This window comes from Lepidochelys kempii, chromosome 1, assembly GCF_965140285.1.
Source record: "Lepidochelys kempii isolate rLepKem1 chromosome 1, rLepKem1.hap1, whole genome shotgun sequence".
NCBI classification, from domain to species: domain Eukaryota; kingdom Metazoa; phylum Chordata; order Testudines; family Cheloniidae; genus Lepidochelys; species Lepidochelys kempii.
The window spans coordinates 137,284,948-137,309,498 of record NC_136380.1 but is presented as its reverse complement, the minus strand read 5'-3'; the positions used below and the strand labels follow the sequence as shown (position 1 = coordinate 137,309,498).

Below are 24,551 nucleotides of genomic sequence, written 5' to 3'. Positions count from 1 at the left end.
TTGCTGACTGCAAGATATCCAGCACTTTGTATTGTGGAACCTTGACCTTTTTGAAGGGATCTGAAGAGTGGCAGCTATCCTCCTAATGAGATCTTGAAATTGTCTGAAGTTGTCAGCAATGGAAGATGATGGACGCATAACCACCTCATCCGCCAACAAAGACGACTTGGAGTTTTGAGGGTGGTTTCCTCATCTGCTGAGTCTCCTGCTCCTCAACTGTCTCCTGTGAGAAGGCTGGTTGGCAAGGTGAAGGTTGCATAACCCTGGTCTCCCTATAAGACACTACCAGCGGTTTGGTACATTGCTGTCAATTTACAGCAAGTAGAGGTGGAAGGGATCTGTCTGGGGCCAGATGTACGGTGTGTGGGGGAGGGGAAGAGGGTCTCCTGACCTGGTTCTGGTCACAGGGAGTGTTTCATCGCAAACAGTCTTTAATTGATCTCCCTGTTCTTCCTTCCCCTAGAATTGAGGGCCAAGCAGAAGTTGCACTTCTGGGAGATGTGGGACTCCTCCAAGCAATGGACATGCTTAGAGTGGCTGTTGCTTACAGGAATAGCCTCTTGGCAGGAGAGGCAGCATTTGAAGCCAGGTATGCTCTGCCAGGAAATAGAGAGTCTCCCAGAGGGAAAAGGGAAAGGAGAACAAACAAACCAATCCCTCAACACGTATAAAACTAATTAACTATAACTACACAAACTACCAACAACTACTAGACTATGTATGTATCTTAACACTAGGGAAAAATTAGAAAGGCTGAGGCATGCTCAAGGCAGACACGCCAAGTCTCCATCTTAGGTTAAGGCCGTTGCGATGGAACTGAAGGCAGATCACCTGCGCACCCCTGTATAGCCTCGGAATCTGGCACTAGGATACACAGGGCACATGCATGGGCCAAACAGACACGTCTAGCTGAAAGTTTCCAATCAAAGCTCAAGAGGCGCATGTGTGCCTAAAGTGGATCACCCATAGGGACACTACTCAAAGAAGAATTGTATGTTGTGTAATCATCGAAATGCAGGACACTAAGGGACCTTCAGAGGTCATCAAGTCCTTGTACTGAGGAAGTACCAAATAAACCTAGCCCCAAAAGTGAAGTTATTCTGTGGTTCATTATGCTCTTTGGATTACATTTATATCTTCATATGCTGTATGGTACTGAAATTCTAGTTAGGTTTAACAAGATTGTGTATGTGCGCACGTGTGTATGGACACTGCAAACACACACACACTATCTTGGTAAACCAAGTACCTTGAGGCCAATACTAGGTTGGTGTCCCATTGTGCTAGGAACTGTACCCTAAAAGGACAAACCCCTACCGCAAAACCCACAGATTTTTAACTCTTACAATAAATGTTTTAAGACTGAACAGTAAATGCTACATTTTTCCTTATATTTCACAAGTGCATTTATTCCTCTAAAACATATTAAAATAGAAAACATGTTCATCTGATCAATTATACAAAGTAAATACTAAGATAGTATTAAAAATACTGAAAATATATGAAAGCACCAGAACATTAGAATATTTATATTGGCAAAGATTCTAAGAATATATTCCTTGCAATTTTACAATAAAGTGCTACTATATCCAGTCAAAATTAGTGATAAGCATTTTATAAACAGAGTTAGTAAATCTTGTTTCTAATTTACAAAATTACTGTATGTTACCAGAACTCTAGATTATTTTTCCAGAGGATGTTCCATTAAATGCTTTGTTGATGGTGAAATGTTTGGAATATGAAGTATAGGAAAATAATGTAAACAATATGGCTAATGGTAACCTATGTTTGAATGTATTCAATATTGTAGAAAATAAAAGAACAGCAGAAAGCAAGATGAAGACACCCAGAATAATGAAAAATGAAGAGAACATTGTGATAAAACATGAAGTATGAGTTCATACAGGATAGCTCACCAAGTACGAAGATATTTCTAAAGAAACTTTCCATTTATATAGTACATTTTCAGTAACCTTATTGGATTGATATTCTGCTTCATCAGAATTAGTCTATTAGTTCACTACCTACAATTTTGTAGAATAAAATACTGATCAGTTTTTCTTTTACTTTGTCAATGATGCCACACCTATAATCATTAAAGAGACACTGACATGAGAGAGACAGACACCCAAAGTTTGTCCTGTTTTTTCCCCTTAAATATGTTTTTTGGGGGAACAGTACCTTAAAATATACCATGAACTCTGCAATTATCTTTTCTAATAGATTTAAAAAAATCAAAGCCATCAGCCCAGCACTAATCAAGAGACTTATCCGGACAAGGCAATATGTGGAGAAAACAAGAACCAGATTTCAGTTTTAAGTTTCAAGCATTTATTATAAAGGCTTAGTTTAAAAAAAAAAAAAGGATTTAAAAATTTATGAAAGATACCATGTCTCCTTTTAGGCTTTTAATTTTTAGATAATTTCAATATAAATATTTACAGAAATGAGTACAAAGAATCTTTGCTAGAATAAATTCTCACTCATTTTATAGATCATTCCTAAAATGCTTTCAAAGAAACAGATACTGTATTTTTCATAGTCTAATATATCCAGTCTTTTCCTGACCTGGCTTGTTTCTTCCAAATATTCATGCATGATTGAAGTATATTGCACATCTCTCAGAAATGTTTCCTACATTGATTTTTTTTCTTTTTTTAGCTTTTATTTGAATCATGCAGTTGACTATTGCTGACCTACTTAACAGCATGTTGCTTGGGAGTTTGAATAAAGAGTTCCTTCTACAACAACATGAAATTAATAAACATTAAAGTAGGGAAATTTAACAGAACAAAATATCTATAATTAATTAGGACAGTGTCTCAACAAAAGTAGTTTTATCAAATGTCTTTGGAATTATGGCAGGCATTTTTTTCTGGGGAATATGGCTAAAAACTGATGCACGATGTATACTGTCTGGCATGAAATATTGATACAATAATTTTACATTCAGAAAAAAAAACAAATAAAGAATTAACCATGATAAGGATGCTGTTCTTGAATTTCAAAAAGCATGACCATCTAATTACTGTGTACTATAGGTTCATATGTCCCTATTTTCATATACACTATGTACATTCACACATATCATGTAAGAAAAATCTAACCTGTACTATGTAACTATTTTAATTCTGTAAAAAAATAAAGAGGTTTTTTTAAATACATTTAAGCAGCCTGCCTGCACCTTTCAGTACATCCTGTATGCATGAGAATGAAACAAAACTAAAAAGGTGACATTTAAAAGTACTTCAACCAAAATGAGAAAAATAATATATTCTATGCAGTTTTAAGTTATGTTACATTTAGTCATCTTTTCTGTTTGGTAATATTCAATAACATGTCCAGTGAACATAGCTCCTAGCTCTTCGAATATCCTCTTCTTTCTGTACTGTAAGTGTCAAGACAGTTTCAGTAAATTTCTGCGCTCTTGTTGGTCTTTTGTTTCTTCTTTTAACAGCAAATAGTATTACTCAATGTTGTACTTTAGTCGCAAGAGAGCACAGACCTCTCTCGTTTTTGGTAGTTTCAGGGTTTAATGGAGCAGCATTGGATTCTCTCTCTTTTCAACCCGATTAACACAGGCAGCACATGTAGTACAAAGCATTGTTGTTTAGCATCTCGGAGTGTACAACAGGTAGAAGCAAAAGGCAGCAATAGCAACTAAGAACAATGCTAATACAACTATTAGCTGCTGGAACCAGACACAGCGATCAATCTGCTCTTGAAGTCTCTTATTAACCTGTAATAATTGAGTTAGCTGGAAAAAAAATAGGTTATATGATATTAAATAGCTTTTTACTGAATGAAGTCTCCTATCTCTAGTGATTTTAGCTGTAGGTAACTCTGAGACGCAGTTACAATACTGAATTATCCAATAGTATATTTTATAAGATACACACAAAAAATCTTCAAGAATTCCTCTATCACAGTGTGCTCCCATAATTTGGATCACATCTGTATAATATATTACTTCAGAGATATAAACAATTCTATTTTGATCTATCTGTAGATAGACAATGTATGTACATATATAAAAAATGACCATTTTCTACTAATCGATAGATAGGAACACTTATATGTGTTACATACCTCAAGTAGTAGAATTACTAAAAGGAATGAGAGTAGTGTGATGGAAGTGGAAAATGTAGTAGAGTTCATTATCTCAAGAATCATTAAAATAATTACGTCACTGTATTTGGTTTACAGTTACTTTGTAGCATTCAATTCCTCCATTGAAAATATTTTCAGTTTTGAACTTGTTTTGTACTGTTTCAATAAATCTTCTACTGCCATTTATAGTGGTAAGCTATTAATCTATAATTCTGTTAAATGACCATTTCTATGAAATAACACTCTTACCTGTAAATGTAAATCTTCATTCGTTTTTGTAGGGATATTAAATGAATTCTCTTTTAATGTCAGAGTAGAAGGCTTGCTACTTTCTACAACATGACATCTTAACCTGTGAAAATTTAAATGCAGTTTATCAATAATATTATGAAGTTTGTTTTAACTAAAACAAAAACATTTAAAGGACAAAAATCCTAAAACACACTTTTCATAAACATATTACAGTTCAATTATTTTACCATTGAATAGTTCAATACAACATTGTTATCAAAGATATGATTCTGACCCCCAATGAAGTAGACAGGAGATGGATCATGCCCAAAATACCATGGTTACATTGTGACAGCTTTTGAAGCATGAAGGCAGAACAGGAACAGAATAATCCCTTACAACAGCAATTCTCAACCTATTTACCATTGTTGGCCACATTTGCAGCTCTTTATGCGTTATCTGGCCGCATCCACACAATATATGTTACAGGAATGGCCCTGAGGATGTCACATAGACTGCAACTGTATGCTCATTGGGCTGCAAGTGGCCCACAGGCTGCAGGTTGAGAACCACTGCCTCAGAATATATCACTTACCTTTATGCTTTTAACCATTCTGTTACATATACTATATAGATGTTTATAATCCAAGATTCAGTACTAAAGAAATGTTTCATTTATGTTAAGTATAAAATATTTAGAGAAAGCAGAAACAGAATTTCAAAACATGCCTAAATATACATAGTTATCAGCTTCAAGACATGGTTTACAATAACAAGAAGATTAGAAAAGTTACTTAAGAAATAACCATTGCATGCATTTGATGTCACACATGATACTGAAAATTAAAGCATTTTATAAAACACGCAAGAACCATTTTGGAAACACTTAAGACCATTTAGAGAGGAGATGGATGCATTTATTTGCCTGGGGAGAGGAGGGGGGGGGGAGAATCAAGCTTATCAAGAGAAGAAAAGGAGTACTTGTGGCACCTTAGAGACTAACAAATTTATTTGAGCATAAGCTCACTTCATCAGATGCATTCAGTAGCTCACGAAAGCTTATGCTCAAATAAATTTGTTAGTCTCTAAGGTGCCAGAAGTACTCCTTTTCTTTTTGAAAATACAGACTAACACAGCTGCTATTCTGAAACTTATCAAGAGACTTTCTTTCAGTCTTCTTATGTGAGAAGAATGGAAATACTAAAACTTTTGAGAGAAGAATAAAGCAGAATAAAAAGGACAGAATGCTTTGGAATAACTTGATTTTGAAAAAACAAAATGCTAACTGGCTTCCTCTGGGAGAGGACTTAACAAGATGGAGCTATTAATCTGCGGCTATAAATATTCAAACAACAATGCATGACTTTAGGTGGGCAATAATGACATGCTCTACTCCACTTGAAATAGGTTTCCTTGAAAACGAAAAGGTCAGCACCATATAAATCTACATGCCACATTCCACATTACTGGATCAAGCACATTTCAGAACATCTTGCTTCCTGGTGCCTTCATTTGTATTGGTTTATTAGTCAAGTATCCCTTGAAGGCTGTTGTGGCAGCTTTAATATAGTCAAGCAATTTCTCACTATTGCTCAATGGCCTACCCTAACAAAATACCAGTGTTTAAGCAAGAAAGCACTTACTTACATTTTACAAACTCAGTGTGCAAATGCACACAGTTTACCTTTCAGTATGTGTAAACAAAAATGATCTAAAAATTGTGTCATGTTTTCCTATACAGAACTTTATTATTTTCTTTGGGGATTTTGGAAGAATCTACCCTTACAAGATTTGTATTTTGAAAAAAAGAAGCTAAAATGTGAGAAATAATCACACAATTCCTTGAAAAGTGACAATGCTTTTATACTTTCCAGAAAGAATGAGTTTACTAAATGACAGAGCAATAGTAAATGTACCTAATGGTTGCATTTATGAACTGCCTAATTATTATAAGATAGTCTCTTATGAGCATCTATGTATCATTTTGAATTACATAGTTAGGTTCAACATTTACATCTCAAACATATACGAGCTGGAAAAACAGATTTAATTAAACAAAAAAGCAATTTAGTAAAACATGAACTTCAATAAAGAGGCGGGAACACATAATGGAGAGTTATTAGGTTGTAATGCCCTAACAAACTTGCCAGTTTTATTAAAGCCAAGTGCTTCCGTCCTCCAGACTTTACTTTAATTGCTGTTAACTTTTTCCAACATTCATACTGTAGGATGAAATTTTCCAGCCCCGTTTTCTACTAGAGAATGAATGTTTTGAGATATTCTTTTTAGTGTACTGGTGAAAACGGATTTGGATTTAGCTACATTCTGAAAGTTCTAAGTGAAAATGTATGTTACATTATGCAGAACATACTTTTCCAAGTATGTGTAGAAGAGCAGTTGTTAGTAAGGGTAATTAAGGTGTGCATGAAATAAAGTGGAGTTCTGGAGAAGCTTTGCATCATGGATTAATGTATACACTAATACACTAGTACACTATACACTAGTAAAGCAGGTCTGGAGGCTCTGCAGGAGACATTTCTACTAGTGCATGTCTGATGGGGGAAAAGAGCATTCTAACATTGACTAAAAAATATTTCTATATTACCTAATTCTTCTTTCTAACTATTTGCTGTTTAGAAAACACCTAAGAAATTGTACAACCTCCTCCCCGCGCTTAAAAAAACCCACTATCAAGAGAATGTTGAACTGAAGTTCTAATGTAAAAAGTGATTATATAAAAATAGCACTTTCTTACTCAGCATATCTACTCTATGTAGTAACATCTGTTAACTGTTACAAAAGTATTTTTTCCTATTGCTGCTTACTCATGTTAACACTTAACAGTGTGAGAGTTCAGTTCTATTACAGCTTATGCATCAATAACAAAGTCCCAATCAGTTTTACCTGTAGAACCCACTGCACGCAATGGGGATGAACAGGGGTCACCAAGAGCATAATTCAGCTTATAGAATCTTTAATACTGATGATGATGCACAAATAAATACAAAACCCACATAAGAAAGCCTTTAAGCCAACTATATGCTTACCTATGTTCCATCACTTTGTTTCTAGGGACTTCTTTCCAAAACTGAGCTAATTCTGGCACACCTGCTCCAGAAAACTGGTCCATTTCTGCTGCCATTATCAGGAAACGGTCCTGCAGGGAAGCGGCAAAACCTACCCTCAACCAAAAAATCCAAAACAATAAATTTAGCAGAGGTTGTATATATACACACTAAACATCACTTTTACCTCTCTAGGAAGGAAATTAAAAAGTAATTTTAGTTACTAAGGAAAATGTGAACTGTGCAGTTCAAGTAAATTTAACAGAACAGCACAAATACTAGAAAGAGGAGGTTACTTACCTGTAACTGGAAGTTCTTTGAGATGTGTGGTGCCTGTGTGTATGCCACACGTGAGCGTTCACGCGCGCCATGCACCTCAGTCCAGAAGTGTTTCTTAGCAGTGTCCATTGACCTGCACGTGCACAGGGAGTCTCCTCATGGCTCCCACAAGGAGGGTATAAGATGTAGTGCAGGTCGACGCCATTCCAGTTTCCCCTCTTATCATTACAAAATCCAGTTCGAAGCAGAGGGGATGGAGGGTGGGTAGTGGACTACAGAGAGGACCAAACATCTCGAAGAACCTCCAGTTACAGAAAAGTAACCTTTTCTTCGTTGAGTGATGGTCCTTATGTGTATTCCACATGTGGGCATCTTGTGAGCAATGATTAGCACAAAGGTGGGTGTGAGGATACTAATGGCATTGCTCATGGCTGTGTCTGTTGCGGCCACTTGTATTATGGCGTAGTGTGCCGTGAAAGTGTGGACACCACGCTGCAGCTCGACAGATGTCTTGCCAGAACAGATCCGCCAGTGAGGCTGAGGAGGCGACCTGTGCCCGTGTAGAAAGAACCATGACTCTGCCTGGCGGTGTTAGCTGGAGCGTTTGTAGCATTTGAGGATGCGCTCCAAGACCCATTTGGAGATGGGCTGGGATGAGAGGGCTTGTCCCTTTGATCTTTTGGCAATGGCCACCAGTAGTTTAAGTGATTTTTGAAATGGTCCAGTCCTGTGGAGGAAGGACACTAGTGTGCATCAGACATCGAGGGAGTGCAGGGCCCTGTCAGCGGGGAGGCGTGTGGCTTCGGGCAGAATACTGGGAAGTGGATGGACTGATGGAGGTGGAACTCAGATACCACTTTTGGAAGGAATTTGGGGTGGAGCTGTAAGAACATCCTGTCCTTGTGGAATATTGCGGGGGGGTCTGCTATCATGGCTGCAAGCTCACTGACTTGTCTGGTCAGGGTTATGGCTACCAACAATGCCACTTTCATTGAGAAGTGGGAGAAAGAGTATGTGGCCATTGGTTCAAAGGGTGGTCTCGTGAGGGCGAAGAGAACAAGATTTAGGTCCCATGATGGTGTGAGCTTCAGCACTAGTGGAAAGGTGCTAAATAATCCTTTCATAAAGTGGACAGTGATACGGTGCATAAACCCAGAGGAATGGGTGGTGTTGCACATACTGGTGAGTGTTCGAGATGTTTGGGTGCCCAGGTGACCATCCATACCATTGGGTCCCGTTGGTGCCTGGCCTTACTCTGCCTCTGCAGTATCTTGGGTACTGGTCCAGCTAGATCTACATGTGACATCTCTCCCGACTCGGGTCGAGGAGGAAACGCTGAGCTTGAGAGCAATTCTTTGCAGAGACCTGGCTTTTGTGCCTGTGAGAGTTTTTTGCTCTCGTATCAGGACTTGTCCCTAGCCTATGGTACCGCCAGCTCTGAGGCAAGCACTGTGCTTGGAGGGGGCACTCACTTCTGGTGGTGGCCGCTATACGGGGGTTGGGGGGGTCTCCTGGGCCAGGATCCGAGTGAGCCTGGGGACGCATGGCCTCCCCCATAAGATATTTGCGGAGGCGGAGTTCATGGGCTTCCCTGGTCCTGGGAGGGAAGGACTTACAGCTGGTTCAGCGTGCCACAGTGTGTGCCTCATCCAGGCAGTAGAGGCATGGCTTTGCTTGACACTCACATAGATAAAGCGTGGGTAGAAGACACAGTTTTTGAAGATCCTGGGCATAGTCCCTGAGGTGGGGTGGAGGGGGATGCGGTTCCCAAACAGGGAAGAGAACTACTATATTAACTACACTACATAAGACTGGCCATACTGGGTCAGATCAAAGGTACATCTAGCCCAGTACCCTGTCTTCTGACAGTGGCCAATGCCAGGTGCCCCAGAGGGAATCAACAGATCAGGTAATCATCAAGTGATCCAACCCCTGTCGCCCAATCCCAGCTTCTGGCAAACAGCGGCTAGGGACACCATCCCTGCCGATAGCCATTGATGGACCTATCCTCCATGAATTTATCTAGGTTTTTTTTTTTTTTTAACCCTGTTATAGTCTTGGCTTTCACAACATCCTCTGGCAAAGAGTTCCATGGGCTGACTGTAAGTTGTGTGAAAAAATACTTCCTTTTGTTTGTTTTAAATCTGCTGCCTATGAATTTCATTTGGTGACCCCTAGTTCTTGTGTTATGAGCGGGAGTAAATAACACTTCTTATTTACTTTCTCCACACCAGTCATGATTTTACAGACTTCTATCATATCCCTCCTTTGTCATCTCTTTTCAAAGCTGAAAATTCCCAGTCTTATTAATGTCTCCTCATATAGAAATCATTCCACATCCCTAATAATTTTTTTTGCCCTTTTCTGAACCTTTTCTAATTCCAATATCTCTTTTTTGAGATGGGGCGACCACATCTGCACACAGTATTCAAGATGTGGGCGTACCATGGATTTATAGAGGCAATATGATATTTTCTGTCCTATTATCTATCCCTTTCTTAATGATTCCCAACATCCTGTTCGCTTTTTTGACTGTGACTGCACACTGAGTGGATGTTTTCAGAGAACTATCCACAATGTCTCCAAGATCTCTTTCTTGAGTGGTAACAGCTAATTTAGACCCCATCATTTTATATGTATACTTGGGATTATGCTTTCCAATGTGCTTTACTTTGCATTTATCAACACTGAATTTCATCTGCCATTTTGTTGCCCAGTCACCCAGGTTTGAGAGACCTTTTAGTAGCTCTTCGCAGTCTCCTTGGGACTTAACTATCTTGAATAGTTTTGCATCATCTGCAAATTTTGCCACCTCATTGTTTACCCCTTTTTCCAGATCATTTATGAATATGTTGAACAGTACAGACCCCTACGGGGACACCACTGTTTACCTTTCTCCATTCTGAAAACTGACCATTTATTCCTACCCTTTTTTCCTATCTTTTAACCAGTTACCAATCCATGAGAGGACCTTCCCTCTTATCCCATGACAGCTTATTTTGCTTAAGAGCCTTTGGTGAGGGACCTTGTCCAAGGCTTTCTGAAAATCTAAGTACACTATATACACTGGATCCCCCTTATCCACATGCTTGTTGAACCCCTTAAAGAATTCTAGTAGATTGTTGCAGGATGATTTCCCTTTACAAAAACCATGTTGACTCTTCCCCAACAAATTATGTTCATCTAGATGTCTGACAGTTTTTTTCTTTACTATAGTGTCAACCAGTTTGCCCGGTACTGAAGTCAGGATTATCAGCTTGTAATTGCTGGGATCACCTCTGGAACCCTTTTTAAAAATTGGCGTCACAGTAGCTAACCTCCAGTCATTTGGTACAGAAGCTGATTTACACGATAGGTTACAAACTACACTTAGTAGTTCTGCAATTTCATATTTGAGTTTCTTCAGAAGTCTTGGGTGAATACCATCTGGTCCTGGTGACTTACTGTTTAGTTTACCAATTTGTTCCAAAACCTCCTCTAATGACACCTCAATCTGAGACAGTTCCTCAAATTTTTCCACCTAAAAAGAGTATCTCAGGTTTGGGAATCTACCTCACATCCTCAGCCGTGAAGACCAATGCAAAGAATTTATTTAGTTTCTCAGCGATGGCCTTATCATCCTTGAGTGCTCCTTTAATATCTTGATCGTTCAGTGGCCCCACTAATTGTTTAGCAGGCTTTCTGCTTCTGATGTACTTAAAAAAAATTTTTTGCTATCACTTTTTGAGTCTTTAGGTAGCTGTTCTTCAAATTCTTTTTTGGCCTTCCTAATTATATTTTTACACTTCATTTGCTAGAGTTTATGCTCCTTTCTATTTTCCGCACTAAGATTTAACTTCTACTTTTTAAAGGCTGCCTTTTTGCCTCTGACTGCTTCTTTTACTTTGTTGTTTAGCCATGGTGGCACTTTTTTGGTTCTCTTACTATGTTTTTTAATTTGGGGGTACACATTTAAGTTGAGCCTCTATTATGATGTCTTTAAAAAGTTTCCATGTAGCTTGCAGGGATTTCACTTTTGGCACCGTACCTTTTAATTTCTGTTTTACTAACTTGCTCATTTTTGTGTAGTCCCCCTTTCTAAGATTAAATGCTACAGTGTTGGGCTGCTGTGGTATTTTCCCCGCCACAGGGATATTAAATTTAATTATATTACGGGCACTATTACCAAACGGTCCAGCTCTTGGACCAGATCCTGTGCGCCACTTAGGACTACATCAAGAACTGCCTTGCCTCTTGTGGGTTCCAGGACTAGCTGCTCCAAGAAGCAGTTATTTAAGGTGTGAAGAAAATTTTATTTTTGCATCCCATCTTGAGGTGACATGTACCCAGACAATATGGGGATAGTTGAAATTCCCCATTATTATTGAGTTTGGTTTTTTTTAATTTTTATAGCCTTTCTAATCTCCCTGAGCATTTCACAGTCACTATTACCATCCTGGTCAGGTGGTCAGTAATAGGCCCCTACTGCTATATTCTTATTATTAGAGCATGGAATTGCTATCCATAGCGATTCTATGGTACAGTTTGATTCATTTAAGATTTTTACTTCATTTGGTTCTTTCACATATAGTACCACTCCCCTACCAGCCTGACCTGTTCTGTCCTTCTGATATATTTTGTACCCTAGTATTACTGTGTCCCATTAATTATCCTCATTCCACCAAGTTACTGTGATGCCTATTATATCAGTATCCTCATTTAATATAAGGCATTCTAGGTCATCCATCTTATTATTTAGACTTCTAGCATTTGTATAAAAGCACTTTAAAAACTTGTCACTTTTTAGCTGTCTGACATTACATGATGTAATTGAATGGGACTCTTTTTCATATGACTGTTTCTCATCAGATCCTACCCATATTTTATCATCTTCAATTCTCTCCTCCTTACTAGGAGGTAGAGAATCTCCATTAATAGATCCTCCCCTAAGGGATGTCTCCTGAGTAGTCCTACCTAGGGTTAAGGGTTGATGGGTGGTAAAGGGCTTGGGGATCAAAGCCTCATTAAGAAGCTGTCAGCCTTGCCTAGTACTATAAGTTAACTTATCTACTTATACTAACAAAATTAATTTACATACTATATACAAAGTAAAATCACTCTCTTAGCAGCATGAAGGAACAGGGCTTCCGACTGAGGCCATGCAGCGGTAAGAGGGAACTGGAGTGGTATCGACCCACACTACCTCTTATACCCTCACCTGGGAGCCATGAGGAGATTCACTATGCACTTGTAGGTCAACGGACACTGCTAAGAAACACTTCCAGACTCAGGAGCATGGCATGAATGTGCACCCACATGTGGAATACACACAGGGACTATCACGTGAAGAAGATAGGTATACTGCAACTACAATAGGTATCAAAAACTTGTGAAGTCACACAGGAATAAAGGAGAAAACATATTAAACCGTAGGAATTAAAATTTTCCAAATGGAGACTATTTAGCTAAACTGCAACATGAAAACCTATGCTAATGAACAATTCAAAACATATTTGTTGCTGTTGTTTCACAAAATGGACTTGCTGAATTTGGTAAGGTTTGTAAAAAAGCGGCTGGATATCAATAGAAGCATAAGACAACAAACTAACAACACTTTTAGTGGATTTATGGTACAATTTGACATAATTACCCTTAGCAAAATTATTTCACCATGTGGACCCTTTGAGATTAAAAAGAAAATTAAACATAATGATGCATTTTTAATTAGGAATGTTTTAAATGAGAACTCATTTGGAGACATATCTGGCAATGTCTTATGGAAATATAAAGAATGAATTTAGTATTCACTCATGCTAAACATTCCTCTCTAAAATTTGTTAAAAGATTCCATATTATTTAATTATAAAAGAGCTAACAAAGCAGAAAGATGCAACTGCTCTTTGTAGAAATGTATACCCAAAGCTACTTACAGTTTACTTCCATAACACAAAATTTGAATTTTTTCTTTTCCATCAAATATCAGTTGGCAGTACAATTTCAGTATAATTACAAATCACATGGATGAAATATTAACATTGTTATCTGTACTGAATGAAATAAATTGTGTGTGTTTGTTCAACTTCTCCAGAAGCCAACCTCATTTTCATTGTTTCACACTCAAAAACCTGGCACTTTGGTAAAAAGACAGAACTACTGTTAATCGCATTAGTGATCAACAGAACACTTCTCTACTGGATGAAGAAAATAATTCAAACCAAATCTCCTCAATATACATCTCTAAATATGATGCTTATTTTAAATCCTTCACGAGGGACTACTGCAACAGATTGAAACAGCCTTCAGCCATTCTTGCAGATAACCTGACTTGGGCCCACCCAATTTTAGCAGCAAAAAGCTTGCATAATGAAGCAGTGTCAACTGTGATACTACAGCAATACCAAGGGGAAAGAAATGCAGTTTGGGTGTCTTGTTATGTTAAGTAAATCTCCATAGCTAGTCCACTGCTCTTCTAGCAGCTCCCAAAGCTCACGGTGCCAGGAGGTGTGGCCCACAACGAAGTATAGATAGAGGCCAACTCAAAGAAGAGCTGTTAATTATGCATGTACCGCCTGTAGACTTGTTTGAAAATTGTGTTCTATGAGTTTTTACTTACCACCATGGAGGGATACTACTATGTCTACTGATGTACCAGGTTCACAGCTACTATTACTTGGTTTAACTCTATACTTGTCAGGAGCAGTTGTTCTCACCTAAAAATAAAAACAAGCAAGTATATGTCAGAGTTTAAACACATTCTGCCTACCAGCTCTGTTACTGCTAAATTTACAAAAAAGAAGCGACGAGACAGAGTTTGGTGTTCCTGAAATGTTAACAGCCCTCTATTCTTGCCAAAAGATGGAGTAACGAAGACAATAGACTTAAAAAACAAAAACACACCCAACACCCTTTTCCTGTTTGGGTGGAAACATTAGCTTCTAAGTCTACTATTTCTTCCTCTATCAGTTTTGTCCTTCCCTATTTGGTAAAGACTGATTTCTTCTCTCTCTTGTTTTTCATAAATAAAACTAAAACAACAAAAATACTGAACGTAATACTTGTGAAAGTTGCTAGTTTGACAACTTTGAATCCTGAATCATGTATATATGCAGACAACATATACGAAGTGGTGGTAAACCAAGTCTATGCATACTTAAATTCATTTAATTTCCTGCATTCCTAAAAATATGGCTACTGAGTTGAACATGAAACAGAGACTGCACTTATTCCTCTGAAGGTGATCTACTGAGGAATGGATTTTTCAGCAGCTTCGACACAGTTGATCACAAAGTGCTGATGACTTGTTCATGGAACAAACAATAAAAAGCGATCATGTACATAGTGGTTCCCCCTTCGTTCTTTTTAGGGAGGATCCAGAAAATCAGGAGGTAAAATATTTAATCATTCCTAAATCCTCTTTCATATGGGGTTCTTTTATGGATTTATGCTGTTGACCATCGTGTTTGGTGTTGGTTTCATATGTGACAAATGCAGGCAAAGGTTTGTTTTAATTTCTATAATCTGCTCCCAGACATAACACTGGATGAAACATAAAATATTACATGACCGACAAAACCTTCAATAAAATAGTCCATTTTTTCCTCTGAATACTAAAATGGAAAAGAAAGAGACCATGGGGGGGGGGAGAGGAGGGAAAGAAGATCTAGCAATGGCTGGACACCCCAATATGTGTAAGTATACCACCCTTTCATTATTTTTTACTGTTAATTATCTCATTTGACCTTTATTCCATGAAAAATTTGGGACTTTACACAAAATCTGCCACAACAAATTTATATTTCTAAACAAATGAAAAGCATGTGGACAGTAAAACAAAACAACATCTGGACACAAATAATATTTACCTTAAAGGCCACTACATTTTTAGTCACATTTGTCAGAACAATCAAGCATTTTTTTTCTCCAATTTCTTTGGATCCAAAAAATAGTTCTTCTGCCGGACTAATTGACAATAAAATAAGAATAATGTTTATACAAATTTTCATTGAGCAAAATCCACTATTTTTAAACACAAATAATATCTCTCAATCATTTACCGTAACAAAAATCTGAGTTTATAGCAACAGAAAAACAAAGTGCTTTCTATCCACCAGTTACAGTCACTGTAAATTAAGTTCTCCACAGGCAAGCTGCCACAATATTCTGCAGCATATTTAGATTAGCTAGAATCCAAAGCTGGTAACAGTAAAAAGCGTACGTGCTTTCTGTGTGCGCGCGCACTAGGAACTAAAGGTTTGTCTCTCCCCCTCCCCTAAGATTAGTCACTTAACTCTTGATTTTAGTTTTCATAGAATATCAGGGTTGGAAGGGACCTCAGGAGGTCATCTAGTCCAACCCCCTGCTCAAAGCGGGTGCAATCCCTAACTAAATCATCCCAGCCAGGGCTTTGTCAAGCCTGACCTTAAAAACCCCAAAGGAAGGAGATTCCACCACCTCCCTAGGTAACACAATCCAGTGCTTCGCCACCCTCCTAGTGAAAAAGTTTTTCCTAATATCCAACCTAAACCTCCCCCACTGCAACTTGCGACCATTACTCCTTGTTCTGTCATCTGCTACCACTGAGAACAGTCTAGATCTATCCTCTTTGGAACCCCCTTTCAGGTAGTTGAAAGCAGCTATCAAATCCCCCCTCATTCTTCTTCTCTGCAGACTAAATAATTCCAGTTCCCTAAACCTCTCCTCATAAGTCATGTGCTCCAGCGCCCTAATCATTTTTGTTGCCCTCCGCTGGACAATTTCCAATTTTTCCACATCCTTCTTGTGGTGTGGGGCCCAAAACTGGACACAGTACTCCAGATGAGGCCTCACCAGTGCTGAACAGAGGAGAACGATCACATCCCTCGATCTACTGGCAATCCTTCTACTTATACAGCCCAAAATGCCATTAGCCTTCTTGGCAACAAGGGCACACTGTTGACTCATATCCAGCTTCTCGTCCACTGTAACTCCTAGGTCCTTTTCTGCAGAACTGCTGCCTAGCCACTCGGTCCCTAGTCTGTAGCAGTGCATGGGATTCTTCCTTCCCAAGTGCAGGAGTCTGCACTTGTCCTTGGTGAACCTCATCAGATTTCTTTTGGCCCAATCCCCTAATTTGTCTAGGTCCCTCTGTATCCTATCCCTACCCTCCAGCGTATCTATCACTCCTCCTAGTTTAGTGTCATCTACAAACTTGCTGAGGGTGCAATCCACGCCATCCTCCATATCATTAATGAAGATATTGAACAAAACCGGCCCCAGGATTGACCCTTGGGGCACTCTGCTTGATACTGGCTGCCACTAGACATGGAGTCATTGATCATTACCTGTTGAGCCTGACGATCTAGCCAGCTTTCTATCCACCTTAGAGTCCATTCGTCCAGCCCCATACTTCTTGTGGCTTTAAACTGATCAAATTAATTTTAAGTGAACAATACACAATGCAACAAAGCAAACAAAATTATTATTGCACACTATTACCTTATATGTAATAATGGTCCTTTAAAAACAGTTAATGCTTTCTTTGCATTTTTTGTTTTGGAATCTGTTTTGTCATTCTCTTCTGGTTTGGAAATTTGTTCTACAGAACACACCTGAGTAAAAATAAATCAGAATGATAAAGGAATAAAAAATATGAGTCATACATATTACAATCATGTAGATATTTCTGCAGCACATGTAATGGCAAGATGCTCATTCCACCAAATTTACACGTTATAGACCCTGTTAATCTTTGAGTTCCTTGTAATTTCAATGAATGAATGAACAATGTATGATGGCTTTGAAATACACGCACACAATCAGGCTTCTAACAAATTATTTTTAGATATACACACACACACACATTATACATATGTATGTATGTATGTACGTACGTACGTGCGCACACACACACAGACAAGTTAAAAGCTTGATGCCTCATAGCTTGGAGATTTCTTTAAAACTCTGGACATAGAGCTACCATAAGTTGTTCTAATTTACAAACCACTGGCCTCATCCCTCCAATGCAGAGCAAAACATTCAAACAAATATCCCAATATAACCATGATTAAATATGATGTAGGATAGATAAAATAAACTATGATATTGTATTTAATTACATTTCATGGACTTTGCTAAACTCATCTTTGTGCCTTAGTGTTCAAGATATAAAGCAATCATGGGAATTTAAAAAAAATGTGATTTGATTAATAAAACTGATGGAAGCCTAATGCTGATGATGTGGAACACTGTAGGCACTGCCCTACAAGTAATATACATGATGCTTCAAAAGGGGTAATTTACCAAAGCTGAGGGAAATTATGAGCCAAACTGATCTGGATGAAAAGAAAAGTCAGAAGACGACAAACTCTTTATATAAAACAAGATGTTTTTAAAGTATATTAAAAGTGAAAGAAATGCTAGCGACTATGGGGCTGAAAGGGTGTAAGCACCAAGTAATTTGATCTTAAAATTACTAAAAGAAACACAAACCAAATTATCAAAATTGAGACCTGGGACAAACAAGAATTAAATAGATGGAATTACTACCTAAGTGTTTCTCATGCAATTTGTTCAGAAAAAAAAATTCAAAAGATTAACAGCAATTATTAATCATTTCATTATACTAAACTCAGAGGGTAGTCCCACTATTTACCACCAAGACTTCTCTTTCAAGCACTAGGGAATGCCATGGAAATCAATAACTAAACTTGATTTTGAAATAAAGAAAAATGTTTAAGAATTACGATGACAAAAAGAAAACAAAAAAAAAATCAATCAAGAATGAATATGCAAATAAGTTACAACACATAAAAACACATACAGAGGGACCTAGACAAATTGGAGGATTGGGCCAAAAGAAATCTGATGAAGTTCAATAAGGATAAGTGCAGGGTCCTGCACTTAGGACGGAAGAACCCAATGCACAGCTACAGACTAGGGACCGAATGGCTAGGCAGCAGTTCTGCGGAAAAGGACCTAGGGGTGACAGTGGACGAGAAGCTGGATATGAGTCAGCAGTGTGCCCTTGTTGCCAAGAAGGCTAATGGCATTTTGGGATGTATAAGTAGGGGCATAGCGAGCAGATCGAGGGATGTGATCGTTCCCCTCTATTCGACATTGGTGAGGCCTCATCTGGAGTACTGTGTCCAGTTTTGGGCCCCACACTACAAGAAGGATGTGGATAAATTGGAGAGAGTCCAGGGAAGGGCAACAAAAATGATTAGGGGTCTGGAACGCATGACTTATGAGGAGAGGCTGAGGGAACTGGGATTGTTTAGTCTGCAGAAGAGAAGAATGAGGGGGGATTCGATAGCTGCTTTCAACTACCTGAGAGGTGGTTCCAGAGAGGATGGTTCTAGACTATTCTCAGTGGTGGAAGAGGACAGGACAAGGAGTAATGGTCTCAAGTTGCAGTGGGGGAGGTTTAGGTTGGATATTAGGAAAAACTTTTTCACTAGGAGGGTGGTGAAACACTGGAATGCGTTACCTAGGGAGGTGCTGGAATCTCCTTCCTTAGAAGTTTTTAAGGTCAGGCTTGACAAAGCCCTGGCTGGGATGATTTAATTGGAGATTGGTCCTGCTTTGAGCAGGGGGTTGGACTAGATGACCTCCTGAGGTCCCTTCCAACCCTGATATTCTATGATTCTATGAAAAGAAAAGTAAATAAATGAGTGATACAAGGTATTCATGCTTGAAAAGCAACTTTCAGTCTGACATTCTAAAATGAAAGAAAATCAAAATAAAATTCAATTAACTATGTGAAAGGACTAGTATCACAGAAGCGAGTATAAGATTCAAACACCCATGAGAATCAACACTATTCAAATTGATTACTTCTTAGAACACTAAACATATCAAATGGGTGTGTTTCCCATTGAGAGAGACTAACGGTTAAGAAACAGCAACAATTCAATAAACATACTTAAGAACACAGTACCTGAAAACCAAATATAAATTTAATTAAAGTAAACTAGGTTACAAACCTATGATTCAACTTAATATCAAGAGTCTCAAACTAAATAAAAAATGATAAAATGGGATAATACACTTGAAAGTACTCCCAACTTAAACAAGGCTAGTTAAACAACTAGTGATTCTTAATTGTGTTTTAAGAAACCACAATTCTAGGACTAATCACAGAATTTAACAAGTTAAATACAAGGTCATGTGACAATTACAATTACATATTGTTTATATACATATGCCTAGCTGAAGATTACAACAATATGAAAGAAGCTGAGGTTCCAATAACTTCATACATATAATACAATTGTTTCAACAGCACGAAGTCGATACTTTTAGTTCTGGGTTGTGACATTAATAGGCAAATGTTTAATTTGGTGACGCGGCTAAAACAGTTCATTTAGGAAGAGTGTAAGGTGAAAGCTGAAATTAGCAAACCAAAATTTGGTAAGCTTGAGTTAGGTGCAATGAGGTGCTTTTGTCATTCAGTTTATTTGCATGAGGGATTCTCTATATGAAGGTATGTTTGGTCACAGACAAAACACACACAAAAAGTGTAAGCATGGACAAAATATGATAATTTGGGAATCACCCCAATGTTTGGCTTCTGTTTGATATTATGGATTATGAAATGTTATTAAAAATTGCTACATCATGAATGCTTCACTTTATGAGGATCCACCATTACTTACAGAACATGCACCAGGTGCACTACCGAGGACAAAAGGAAGGTATTTGAGGCTAATGATGGGGCAAAGGTTATGCATAAGAGAAACTGCATCTCCAGGGAAAAGCTACTTCCTCCTCCATTTTAGGGGAGGGTTGTGGCGGTGGTGGTGTTTTTTTAAACAGTGGGAAACTACCAGGAGACAGAACAAAGAAAGCAGCTGAGTAGGAGGGGTTTAAATAAGAAAACACAAAAGAACAGAAGTCAGATTGCAAGAGGAAGCACTGGGTAGGAGGAGACAGCAAAGTCACAGAAAACGGGGAAGGACTCTCTGAGGGAGAAGCCACCCAACATATGACCGCCTGCATGAAGCGGTGAAACTGCCTGCTTTACTGGACAGAGACAGCCCCAAGGAACTCTGACACAAGCCCAAAGAATGCTCTGGAATGGTGAGGAAATTGAGGAAGGGAAAGACATGTACAGTGTTTCTTTTTGTAGACCTGTACTCTTGCCCTTTATATGATTAAGAGCAGTTGCGTTAGGCGATGGGTGTGACTACAAGCTGGGGTGTGACTCACAGTGCACGTCCACAGACTTATGCTAGATCTCATTAAGCTAGTGCAAGTACAAATAGTAGTGTAGCCACAATAGCATGGACAGTGACAGCAGCAAAACAGCTTAGCCATGCCAAGTATGTACCCGCTGGCTTCAAGTGGGTTTTCACTCAGCCCAGCTAAGCTGTACCTCCACTGCCCATGCTACCGCGGCTATGCTACTATCTATACTCATGCTAGCTCATGAGCACTAGTGTGAGTATGCATGCACAAGCTGAGAACCACAGGCTTAGCTTGTAGTGTAAATGTAGCCTTAGGTACTAGGCAAAGTGCCAGTGTGTGCTGAATGCTTTACAACTACTGTGTTGCCTCTTAAAAGAGTTAAACTAAACCGGAAGCTTCACACCTTTGGGGTGGAGTTTTGGGAGAGGGTGTACTTAAATATGGGGGAGTCTGAAGGGTCAGTGACTTACCCAGGGGATGTAGGCAGCTGGGCAGTGGGTTCCAGACGGAAGGTCCGTGGTCTGAGAGCGTGCCTAGGGACCCCAAGATTGGGGCAGTGGCTGGACTCCACTCAGGCTCTAGAAGATTAAACACCAGGGAATCCAGGGACAGAGACGCTTAAACTCCCTTCACAGTAGTCTGGTGGGTGGCCAGCAAGGGGGCGGGGGGGGGGCCTGACCGGATCTATGGTAGAATGGTGGCAGTGCTTGGGATTAGTGTAGTAGTACAAGAAGTTTTTAAAAACAAACACTTTTGCAAGGGACTTCACTTCTGCTGTTAGCCTGAAAGCCAGGAGCAGATCTTTCAATTGCCTTGGGTAAAAATAGCTGCCAAATATGAATTAGGAACAGCTCAGGAAAGAGCAGATTCTGAGCCTGTGTGCACAGTGAAGTCTGGCTTCTGCTGATCAGAAAAATTGGGAGTTGGTGGCCGCATTGCACAATATATTATGGGATGGATGGGGCACCTGCTCCAAACCAGGGGCAAGACTAGATCCATTTTTTCCCCCCTACAGGGCAGGCGGGTGATCAAAGAGATTGTGCCATGGACAGTTCCCAAGATGGTCGATAAGACATAATGGTGATGACGAGAAGCCCAGAGCTGTAGAGGCTGGAGTGAAGACCGCTTGTGAAGGAGAGACAGATGGCGTTGATGGCACTGCTTCACTCCTGTGCCTGGAGGCAGGATGGGACACTCACTCCAAACCAGGGTCCCTTCTCCTACAGGGCATGCAGGTGACCAAGCATATGGTGCCACAGATGCTCCAGCAGACATAGTGGCAAGGGGGATAGGTCCAGAGCTATGGAGGCTGGAGTGGAAAAGGCTGCTTGTGAAGGAGAGAGAGATGGTGCTGTAGGCCTGGCATCAGAGCGAGCAGACAGAGCAAGAGGGACAGAAGCTTGTTGACCAGGATAAATGCCACCAGTTCAAAATAGGAGAAGATAGTCAAGTCACATTCATGGGACCTAGGAGGAGGAACATGAGGGCATACCTAAACAGGTGTTAGCAGGCAAATATATGTGGGTATGGCGAACCCCTGTTGATCCCTTTCCTGGCATAATGAGGGAGAAGATTTATACGATGTAGATAGGAACTGACCTATAAAGTTCTCATGTAAATGGTGTGATCAGTGGAATTGTTTAATAAATGTATGAAGTTTGAATTAATAGTAACAGTAGACACTGTCTAAAAATGGGGCCTTAGAACATACCTAGAATACTTGAGTATCCCTACTCTGTTTTATTTATTTATTTATTAAAACAAGGGAGAAATATGACAATTTGTCTGTAGAACCTATCATCATGTCAACCAGGAGTTATTATAAAATGTTCCTCTTTAAAACTGCTCTACTACAAATGCCTCTCTGTATGTGGCTCCACCATTGCTGGCAGGACATGCATCCAATGAAGTGGGCTGTAGCTCACAAAAGCTTATGCTCAAATAAATTGGTTAGTCTCTAAGGTGCCACAAGTCCTCCTTTTCTTTTTGCGAATACAGACTAACACGGCTGCTACTCTGAAACCAGTAACACTGCAGCCTGAGGACAAAAGGAAAGCACTTCAGGTGCAAAAGATTATGCGAAAAAGAGTAATGACATTCCAAAAAGAAAGCAGCCAGGTGACCAAGAAGGGTTTAAATAAGGAAACACACAACCAAGGAAGCCAGATAGGAAGAGGAAGCACTGGATGGGAGAAAAAGTTACAGATGATGAAGAAGGAGACTCCATTAGGGAGAAGCCCCCACAACACCTACGAGCCTGCATGAGGCAGGGAAAGCCTCTCTCTTTCCTGGAAAGAGTTGGCCCCAAGGACGTCACAGGTACTCTGACCCCATCCAAAGAAGGCTCTGGAGTGGTGAGGAAACTGAGCAGGGAAAAGTGTGTACAGTCTATTGTTTTGCGGATCTGTACTCTCGTGTGCTTTATATAATTAAGCAAAAGAGCAGTTGTGTTAGACTCTGGGCAAAGTGTCAGTGTGTGTTGAATGCTTTACAACTACCATGTTGCTTCCAGAGAGAAACTGTAAGTCAGAAGCTTCAGACCTCTAGGGTGGAGTTCTTGGAGAAGGTGTGTTTATGAATGGGACTGTCTGATGGTTCAGCAATGTGCTCAAAGAGGCTAGGCACCTTAACAGTGGGTGTCAGCATTCAGAAGATGCCAGATAGAAGGTCTGTGCCTCAGTGTGCCTACAGACTCTGAGACTGGCTTAAGCCTCCAGAAGGGAATATAAACACCCAGAGATCCAGGACACAGAGGTTTGGATTCCCTTGACAGCAGTCCAGTGGGCAGCCAGCAAGGGGGCACTTGATGAGATTTGTGACTCAAAGTTGATATGCAGAAAAGTAAAGTAATAACACCACAATGCTCTTTGTATTTGACATAAACGAAGGCAAACCAGTAATAAAGTTACCACACAAAAATGGAAATGAGGTGAGTATGGAGCATGAAGTATTCACACATGCTATTAACTCTTTAGTGAGAAATACACAACATAATCAAGATCAGTATACAAAAGTATTCTAGATTTTATAAACACACAAATTATGTTTGAAGTGAGGTTAGAAGAGCGCTCTTGTGAACACACACACACACACACACTTTAATGGTCACAGAAGGGAGAGATCGGAGGATTTCTTCAACGAGCAAGTAATCATACACATTTGCAGATGCATCAAGCTGCCAGGAGTGAGTGACAGATACAGTAGAGAAACAAACAAACAGTGATTTGAGTATATTAATTAGCTTTTAGTGGTGCTTAAATTTAGGGATTAAAATTTTAACTGGAAAAAAGTTAACCAAACACGCTCACAAAGATATGACACCGTATAGTTTCAGATTTTAGGCAGCATGCAGCAAGACAATTCTGAGTTCAAGATTAATTCTTTAAGCAACAAAATAACTTTAGTAAGCTCGGTGACTATTAGATCAGCCTGAACATATAAAAAAGCACTATAATTGTAGGAGGATATTATATTGCAAACTAGATGAAAAACAGACAACTGAATCAAACACTATAGCAATTTAATTACAAGGTGTTAGGTTTAATTCCTGTAACAGTCCAGTTATGGCTCTTCGAGGATTTCAAATGTTAAGGCTACTTCAGTGCTCTCTTTTCTTTCCTGTTCCGAGTGTAATCTTGCTTGATATCTATTTGGAATCCGGTATTTCAGTAGCATCCATGGAAGTTAAGTTTATTAAATTTGGTATATTTCAATATATAAATC

The 24,551-nt window shown here is 39.2% G+C and overlaps 1 protein-coding gene across 4 annotated transcripts in view; it reads right to left on the bottom strand.

The window, feature by feature from the left end:
- Nucleotides 1-1,379: 1,379 nt before the first annotated feature.
- MOSPD2 (motile sperm domain containing 2) overlaps nucleotides 1,380-24,551 on the bottom strand; it is a 62,420-nt gene continuing 39,248 nt past the window's right edge. For all 4 annotated transcript variants that reach the window (XM_073355640.2, XM_073355649.2, XM_073355660.2 and 1 more), the window contains 6 exons: nucleotides 17,139-17,251; nucleotides 15,527-15,623; nucleotides 14,278-14,374; nucleotides 7,389-7,518; nucleotides 4,360-4,462; nucleotides 1,380-3,757 (listed from right to left, as the gene is read on the bottom strand). In XM_073355640.2, the coding sequence (XP_073211741.1) occupies nucleotides 3,611-3,757; nucleotides 4,360-4,462; nucleotides 7,389-7,518; nucleotides 14,278-14,374; nucleotides 15,527-15,623; nucleotides 17,139-17,251 (687 nt within the window). In that variant the 3' untranslated portion in view covers nucleotides 1,380-3,610. The remainder of the gene's footprint in view (nucleotides 3,758-4,359; nucleotides 4,463-7,388; nucleotides 7,519-14,277; nucleotides 14,375-15,526; nucleotides 15,624-17,138; nucleotides 17,252-24,551) is intronic.